General features: G+C 37.3%; 1 protein-coding gene across 1 annotated transcript; it reads right to left on the bottom strand.

Annotated features, from left to right (window-relative positions):
- Window positions 1–1,805: 1,805 nt before the first annotated feature.
- LOC109563618 (olfactory receptor 5I1-like) lies at window positions 1,806–2,741 on the bottom strand. The gene has a single exon (XM_070778590.1). The coding sequence runs from the start codon at window positions 2,736–2,738 to the stop codon at window positions 1,806–1,808; it is 933 nt and encodes a 310-aa protein (XP_070634691.1). The 5' UTR covers window positions 2,739–2,741.
- Window positions 2,742–9,894: the final 7,153 nt, after the last annotated feature.

Genomic DNA, 9,894 nt, shown 5'->3' with positions numbered 1-9,894 from the left:
ATGGTTTTTCCAGTAGTCAGGTATGGATGTGAGAGTTGGACAGTAAAGAAAACTGAGCTCCGAAGATTCGATGCTTTTGAACTGTAGTGTTGGAGAAGACTCTTGAGAGTCCCTTGGACTGCAAGGAGACCCAACCAGTCAATCCTAAAGGAAATCAGTCCTGAATATTCTTTGAAAGGACTGATGCTAAAGCTGAAACTTCAATACTTTGGACACCTGACGTGTAGAACTGACTCATTGGAAAAGACCCTGATGCTGGGAAAGATTAAAGGCAGGAGGAGATGGGGACAACAGAGGATGAGATGGTTGGATGGCATCACCTACATGATGGTCATGAGTTTGAGCAAGCTTGTGGAGTTGGTGATGGACAGGGAGGCCTGGCGTGCTGCAGTCCATGGGGTCGCAAAGAGTCAGACAGGACTGAGTGACTGAACTGAAGTGAAATTCAATACAGGGGTATAACTACAGATACAAATGACATTATTATAGAATTTAGTGAGGTTTAGAATATGAGTTACCATCATAATTGAAATGGATGGCAGGGGAAAAAATGTCATGTAGGACTTAATATTTGAGGGAGGCTTCTTTCTTTTCTTTTCTTTCTTTCTTTTCTTTTCTTTCTTTCTCTCTCTCTCTTTTTTTTTTTTGAAAAAGCCTTTTCAGTGTGAGTACAATTTGGACAGTTAAGATTCAATCTGCATGTGGTTGCTATTGTTTAGTCACAAGTCTTCTCTGACTCTTCTGTGGCCTCATAAGCTGTAGCCATGCTCTTCTGTCCATGCAATTTCACAGGTAAGAATACTGGAATAGGTTGCCACTTCCCCCTCCAAGGGATCTTTCTGACTTGGAGATCAAACCTGTGTCTCCTGCCATTTGGCAAGCGGGTTCTTTATCACTGAGCCTCAGAGAAGCCTCTACCATCTACACATACTGCCATGGAAATCAAATTAATTAACAAAGAATCTCAGTGAATTTCATTTATAAAATTTCCCAAAAGAGTGCTGCAATATATATCAAAAGCTTAACAATATTGAGTAAAACAGTAATAACAAAATGAAAAACAAATAAAAAAAGAGATAAACAAATAGTAAGAATATGAAATATAGAATATTATACAAAGGGTAAATACACTCCTGAGGAAAAAATATAAAAGTTCAAATTTATTTCATTTAGCCTATTTCCTATTGGTAGATATTTAGATTATTTTCCCTGATGCTGGGAAAGATTGTAGAGGGGAGGAGAAGGGGATGACAGAGAATGAGATGGTTGGATGGTGTCACTGATTTGGTGACATGAGTTTGAGTAAGCTCTGGGAGTTGGTGATGGACAGGGAAGCCTGGTGTGCTGCTGTCCATGGGGTTGCAAAGAGTAGTACACAACTAAACAAATGAACTGAACTGAACTGATTATAAGCTCTGATGCAATGAATACTTTGAAAGTGGTAAACTTTTGCAGGTTCAATTGCTAGACTTACTGGTTTAAATGATACTTGCATATTTAATTTTCAAATTCCAGGTGAATTATATAGTTCATTCAAACAATAGTAAATTATCTTCCATAAAGAAGACTAATTTAAACTTCCACCAACAATGAATGAGTGTGAAAAAAAATCAACCTTAAAATGATACAGAGTTAGACATATGTAACAGGGCCTGGCTCTAATATTAGCCTCTGGCCCAATTTTGTGGTTGAGGCTTCATTGCCTGTAGAATTAGGGAACACCCATAGTAAACTGACTTTTCCATTAGTTAAAACTAAAGTTCAAGAAACAAGGTAGAAGTTATCAGCCTCAGTTTCATTCTTTCTTAAGAAAGAAATTTCCTGCTAATCATTTTCCTAAAAGCATTTTTCACATCTTTGTTCCTCAGACTGTAAATCAGGGGGTTCAGCATAGGTATAATCAATGTATAGAACACAGAGGTCACTTTATCAATATCCAGTGAATGGCCAGCACTGGGACGCAAATAAATGAAGATCAGGGTACCATGGTAGATAGAGACCACAATCAGATGGGACGCACAAGTGGAGAATCCTTTTCTTCTTCCTTCGGCAGAACCTGTTTTAAGAATGGCTGCTATGATGAGGATATAAGAAAGGAGAACTGTTAGAAGGCAGAGGGCTTCCACTAAACTAGCAAAGACCACCAGTACAATGTCATGGATGTAGGCGTCAGTGCAGGACAGAGAGAAGAGAGGGGAGATGTCACAAAAGAAATGGTTAATTTCATTGGAGCAGAAAGACAGGTGAAAGGTATTAGTGGTGTGAATCACTGAGCTCATGGTGCCCCCTAAAAACGCTCCAATTGCAAGCTGGCAGCAAATCTTCTTGGACATAATAACAGTGTAAAGCAGGGGGTTGCAGATGGCTATGTACCGGTCATAAGCCATGACAGTCAAGAGAAAAGACTCTGTGTCCACCAAACAGCAGAAGAAATATAACTGTGCAGCACAGCCATTGTAAGAAATGGTCTTCTCATCAGAAACTAAGTCCACAAGTAACTTGGGGGCAATGACTGAAGAGTAGCAGGCGTCTACGAAAGACAAGATGCAGAGAAAAAAGTACATAGGGGTGTGCAAAGGGGGACTGGCTGTGATTAATAAAATCATCCCAAGGTTGCCCATCAGGGTAACAGAGTAGATGGACAAAAACACAGCAAAAAGAACACTCTGCAGTTCCGGGTGGTCACTGAATCCCAAGAGAAAGAACTGTGGCTTCACAGTGCTGTTCTCCACCTCCATTCTCTGCAGGGTTCCTGGAGGTTGGGATTTCAGCAGGGTACCGATGGGGATGTTGATAATAACCTGAAGATTATCTACAAAGAAAAACAATTAAAGTAGTTAGAATAGTAATTCTAAATCCACTTGGGTACCCTCATAACACTAAGGCATAAATAAAATTTAGTATAAGCATAGCTTTTCAACTGAAATACTTTTTAAAAAATTAGTTAATTGTCAATTTTATTTTATTTATCCTTTCAAAGAACCAGCTTTTGGTTTTGTTGATTTTTGCTATGGTCTCTTTTGTTTCTTTTGCATTTATTTCTGCTCTAATTTTTAAGATTTCTTTCCTTCTACTAACCCTGGGGTTCTTCATTTCTTCCTTTTCTAGTTGCTTTAGGTGTAGAGTTAGGTTATTTATTTGACTTTTTTCTTGTTTCTTGAGGTGTGCCTGTATTGCTATGAACTTTCCCCTTAGGACTGCTTTTACTGTGTCCCACAAGTTTTGGGTTGTTGTGTTTTCATTTTCATTCGTTTCTATGCAAATTTTGATTTCTTTTTTGATTTCTTCTGTGATTTGTTGGTTATTCAGCAGCGTGTTGTTCAGCCTCCATATGTTGGAATTTTTAATAGTTTTTCTCCTGTAATTGAGATCTAATCTTACTGCATTGTGGTCAGAAAAAATGCTTGGAATGATTTCTATTTTTTTGAATTTACCAAGGCTAGCTTTATGGCCCAGGATGTGATCTATCCTGGAGAAGGTTCCATGTGCGCTTGAGAAAAAGGTGAAATTCATTGTTTTGGGATGAAATGACCTATAGATATCAATTAGGTCTAACTGGTCTATTGTATCGTTTAAAGTTTGTGTTTCCTTGTTAATTTTCTGTTTAGTTGATCTATCCATAGGTGTAAGTGGGGTATTAAAGTCTCCCACTATTATTGTGTTATTGTTAATTTCTCCTTTCATACTTGTTAGCATTTGTCTTACGTACTGTGGTGCTCCCGTGTTGGGTGCATATATATTTATAATTGTTATATCTTCTTCTTGGATTGATCCTTTGATCATTATGTAGTGACCTTCTTTGTCTCTTTTCACAGCCTTTGTTTTAAAGTCTATTTTATCTGATATGAGTATTGCTACTCCTGCTTAATTGACAAACCATTAGCCAGACTCATCAAGAAACAAAGGGAGAAAAATCAAATCAACAAAATTAGAAATGAAAATGGAGAGATCACAACAGACAACACAGAAATACAAAGGATCATAAGAGACTACTATCAACAATTATATGCCAATAAAATGGACAACGTGGAAGAAATGGACAAATTCTTAGAAAAGTACAACTTTCCAAAACTGGACCAGGAAGAAATAGAAAATCTTAACAGACCCATCACAAGCATGGAAATTGAAACTGTAATCAAAAATCTTCCAGCAAACAAAAGCCCAGGTCCAGACGGCTTCACAGCTGAATTCTACCAAAAATTTAGAGAAGAGCTAACACCTATCCTGCTCAAACTCTTCCAGAAAATTGCAGAGGAAGGTAAACTTCCAAACTCATTCTATGAGGCCACCATCACCCTAATACCAAAACCTGACAAAGATGCCACAAAAAAAGAAAACTACAGGCCAATATCACTGATGAACATAGATGCAAAAATCCTTAACAAAATTCTAGCAATCAGAATCCAACAACACATTAAAAAGATCATACACCATGATCAAGTGGGCTTTATCCCAGGGATGCAAGGATTCTTCAATATCCGCAAATCAATCAATGTAATACACCACATTAACAAATTGAAAAATAAAAACCATATGATTATCTCAATAGATGCAGAGAAAGCCTTTGACAAAATTCAACATCCATTTATGATAAAAACTCTCCAGAAAGCAGGAATAGAAGGAACATACCTCAACATAATAAAAGCTATATATGACAAACCCACAGCAAACATTATCCTCAATGGTGAAAAGTTGAAAGCATTTCCTCTAAAGTCAGGAACAAGACAAGGGTGCCCACTTTCACCATTACTATTCAACATAGTTTTGGAAGTTTTGGCCACAGCAATCAGAGCAGAAAAAGAAATAAAAGGAATCCAAATTGGAAAAGAAGAAGTAAAACTCTCACTATTTGCAGATGACATGATCCTCTACATAGAAAACCCTAAAGAGTCCACCAGAAAATTACTAGAAATAATCAATGACTACAGTAAAGTTGCAGGATATAAAATCAACACACAGAAATCCCTTGCATTCCTATACACTAATAATGAGAAAACAGAAAGAGAAATTAAGGAAACAATTCCATTCACCATTGCAACGGAAAGAATAAAATACTTAGGAATATATCTACCTAAAGAAACTAAAGACCTATATATAGAAAACTATAAAACACTGGTGAAAGAAATCAAAGAGGACACTAATAGATGGAGAAATATACCATGTTCATGGATTGGAAGAATCAATATAGTGAAAATGAGTATACTACCCAAAGCAATTTATAGATTCAACGCAATCCCTATCAAGCTACCAACAGTATTCTTCACAGAGCTAGAACAAATAATTTCACAATTTGTATGGAAATACAAAAAACCTCGAATAGCCAAAGCGATCTTGAGAAAGAAGAATGGAACTGGAGGAATCAACCTACCTGACTTCAGGCTCTACTACAAAGCCACAGTTATCAAGACAGTATGGTACTGGCACAAAGACAGAAATATTGATCAATGGAATAAAATAGAAAGCCCAGAGATAAATCCACGCACATATGGACACCTTATCTTCGACAAAGGAGGCAAGAATATACAATGGATTAAAGACAACCTCTTTAACAAGTGGTGCTGGGAAATCTGGTCAACCACTTGTAAAAGAATGAAACTAGACCACTTTCTAACACCATACACAAAAATAAACTCAAAATGGATTAAAGATCTAAACGTAAGACCAGAAACTATAAAACTCCTAGAGGAGAACATAGGCAAAACACTCTCCGACATACATCACAGCAGGATCCTCTATGACCCACCTCCCAGAATATTGGAAATAAAAGCAAAAATAAACAAATGGGACCTAATTAACCTTAAAAGCTTCTGCACATCAAAGGAAACTATTAGCAAGGTGAAAAGACAGCCTTCAGAATGGGAGAAAATAATAGCAAATGAAGCAACCGACAAACAACTAATCTCAAAAATATATAAGCAACTCCTACAGCTCAACTCCAGAAAAATAAACGACCCAATCAAAAAATGGGCCAAAGAACTAAATAGACATTTCTCCAAAAAAGACATACAGATGGCTAACAAACACATGAAAAGATGCTCAACATCACTCATTATCAGAGAAATGCAAATCAAAACCACTATGAGGTACCATTTCACACCAGTCAGATTGGCTGCGATCCAAAAGTCTACAAATAATAAATGCTGGAGAGGGTGTGGAGAAAAGGGAACCCTCTTACACTGTTGGTGGGAATGCAAACTAGTACAGCCACTATGGAGAACAGTGTGGAGATTCCTTAAAAAACTGGAAATAGAACTGCCTTATGATCCAGCAACCCCACTGCTGGGCATACACACTGAGGAAACCAGAAGGGAAAGAGACACGTGTACCCCAATGTTCATCGCAGCACTGTTTATAATAGCCAAGACATGGAAGCAACCTAGATGTCCATCAGCAGATGAATGGATAAGAAATCTGTGGTACATATACACAATGGAGTATTACTCAGCCATTAAAAAGAATACATTTGAATCAGTTCTAATGAGGTGGATGAAACTGGAGCCTATTATACAGAGTGAAGTAAGCCAGAAGGAAAAACATAAATACAGTATACTAACGCATATATATGGGATTTAGAAAGATGGTAACAATAACCCGGTGTACGAGACAGCAAAAGAGACACTCATGTATAGAACAGTCTTATGGACTCTGTGGGAGAGGGAGAGGGTGGGAAGATTTGGGAGAATGGCAATGAAACATGTGAAATATCATGTAGGAAACGAGGTGCCAGTCCAGGTTCGATGCATGATGCTGGATGCTTGGGGCTGGAGCACTGGGACGGCCCAGAGGGATGGTATGGGGAGGGAGGAGGGAGGAGGGTTCGGGATGGGGAACACATGTATACCTGTGGCGGATTCATTTTGATATTTGGCAAAACTAATACAATTATGTAAAGTTTAAAAATAAAATAAAATTGGAAGAAAAAAAAAAAATTAGTTAATTGCTTTTTTTTTTTAATGTTTGGCAGAGACATGTAGCTTGCAGGACCTTAGTTCCCTATGAGCAATGGAAGCCACGTACTTTATACTGAAAGAACAAAGTCTTAACCACTGGATGGCCAGGGAATTCCTTGAGATAGTTTATTTAATTGAATTGATTGTTTATACTTCTATTTCTTAAAGATATATATATATATATATATATATATATATATCAGTTCAGTTCAGTCGCTCAGTCGTGCTATATATATATATATATATATATATATATATATATATATATATATATAATTTATTAAATGAGACACCATCAAACCAGCCGGTGAACCCTGAATTTCTTAATTTCATCAACTCTCTCATCTGTCACCAACATCAAGTGATTGAGGTTAGTTACATTGATACATAGCAAACTGAGTAACTAGCCTCTCTTTCCCTTTGTGGTAGGTTTATTTACACAACAAATAGATACATTTCTATTTCAGTTGAAGCCTTATACATGTAGAGGAGTAGAAGTTCTTTATTTCTCACCTTGAGCTGAGAATTTGCCTCTGAGGACTAAAGAAACTAGTTAAAGTTTCTTGAAATCCACTGATGAAATAGAAGGAGGTAAGATTCAGAATTAGTTATGTAAGTAACTAAATCCTAACTCTGCCACTTAGCAGTTATAAAGTCTTTGACAGGCCAAGCAATCACAGAATTTTAGCTTCATCACCTATAAAATGAAAAGGACAGTGCCTTCCTCATCAAATCGTATTACATTTCCTTCTAGTCCCAATATCTTCACCATCTTGTTCATTCACTGTTCTTTTTTTTTTTTTAATTTAAATGTATTTATTTTTGAAGGCTAATTACTTTACAATATTGTATTGGTTCTGCCACACATCAACATGAATCCACCACAGGTGTACACGTGTTCCCCATCCTGAACCCCCCTCCCAGCTCCCTCCCCGTACCATCCCTCTGGGTCATCCCAGTGCACCAGCCCCAAGCATCCTGTATCGAACCTGGACTGGCAATCCATTTCTTATATGATATTTTACATGTTTCAATGCCATTCCCCCAAATCATCCCACCCTCTCCTTCTCCCACAGAGTCCAAAAGACTGTTCAATACATCTGTGTCTCTTTTGCTGTCTCGCATACAAGATTATCGTTACCATCTTTCTAAATTCCATATATTAGTATACCATATTGGTGTTTTTCTTTCTGGTTTACTTTGTACAATGGCTCCAGTTTCATCCACCTCATTAGAACTGATTCAAAGGTATTCTTTTTAATGGCTGAGTAATACTCCATTGTGTATATGTACCACAGATTTCTTTTCCATTCATCTGCTGATGGACATCTAGGTTGCTTCCATGTCCTGGCTATTATAAACAGTGCTGCGATGAACATTAGGGTACATGTGTCTCTTTCCCTTCTGGTTTCCTCAGTGTGTATGCTCAGCAGTGGGATTGCTGGGTCATAAGGCAGTTCTATTTCCAGTTTTTTAAGGAATATCTACACTGTTCTCCATAGTGGCTGTACTAGTTTGCATTCCCACCAACAGTGTAAGAGGGTTCCCTTTTCTCCACACCCTCTCCAGCATTTATTGCTTGTAGACTTTTGGATTGCAGCCATTCTGCCTGGTGTGAAATGGTACCTCATTGTGGTTTTGATTTGCATTTCTCTGATAATGAGTGATGTTGAGCATCTTTTCATGTGTTTGTTAGTCATCTGTATGTCTTCTTTGGAGAAATGTCTGTTTAGTTCTTTGGCCCATTTTTTGATTGGGTTGTTTATTTTTCTGGAATTGAGCTGCAGAAATTGCTTGTATATTTTTGAGAATAGTTGCTTGTCAGTTGCTTCATTTGCTATTATTTTCTCCCATTCTGAAGGCTGTCTTTTCACCTTGCGTATAGTTTCCTTTGTTGTGCAGAAGCTTCTAAAGTTGACAACATAGTAATTCTGCGGAATTCCATATATCTACTTTATGTTATCTGAAATCCAAGCTATGAAATACAACTAGAGAAATCCAAATGCTTGCATATTTATTAAATTCATCTAGGCAATACAATAATAATATTCAGGAATCTTGGATGGTCCCTTTGATTAAAATGATAAAAGATGTTATAAATGCTCACCTACCCACCTCTCTGTGTTATCTCTGCACTTCCTTGTCATTGCTTTAGTCAACAGCTCTGTAAATTGTAGATAATGCATAGCAGTGCAAGTGACGCTTGTCTATAGACAGGCACATTTTGCCCAGGATAGAGATGATTGATTTCTCTCCCCGCTGATGGTAAAAATCCAGCTTTACATCTATTTGTCAGTTTATTTGTGAATTCCTGATTCACAATATTGTGGTTCTTTGAATTATGTTGTGCACATTTCATAACATGTTACATATTGAATAAAGTAAGTACAATCTCTGATGCCTGTACATGCTATATGCATTGTTATTGTTCTTCAGTCGTTAAATAGTGTTTGATTCTTTTCTTTTTTTAAATTTTATTTTATTTTTAAACTTTACATAATTGTATTAGTTTTGCCAAATATCAAAATGAATCCGCCACAGGCATACATGTGTTCCCCATCCTGAACCCTCCTCCCTCCTCCCTCTTCCCTCCTCCCTCCTCCCTCCCCATACCATCCCTCTGGGTCGTGCCAGTGCACTAGCCCCAAGCATCCAGTATCGTGCATCGAACCTGGACTGGCGTCTCGTTTCATACATGATATTTTACATGTTTGATTCTTTAGGATTCCAGGGACTGCAGCGTGCCAGGTCTCCCTGTAACTCACTGTTCCTGCCTATAAAAGTTAGAGATAAGTTAAATATGTGTGCATATATGTTATATACACATGTATATTTTTCTTTAACAATTTACATTATTCATGGCTCTTACAAACTCAGTATTTAAATAACTTCAGATTTGAAAACATTTTCATTGTCATCTCATATTCTCTGTCTCAGAACATAA

The sequence above is a fragment of the Bos indicus genome, chromosome 24 (genome assembly GCF_029378745.1).
Source record: "Bos indicus isolate NIAB-ARS_2022 breed Sahiwal x Tharparkar chromosome 24, NIAB-ARS_B.indTharparkar_mat_pri_1.0, whole genome shotgun sequence".
NCBI lineage: Eukaryota > Metazoa > Chordata > Mammalia > Artiodactyla > Bovidae > Bos > Bos indicus.
This window is presented reverse-complemented; position numbering and strand designations above follow the sequence as displayed.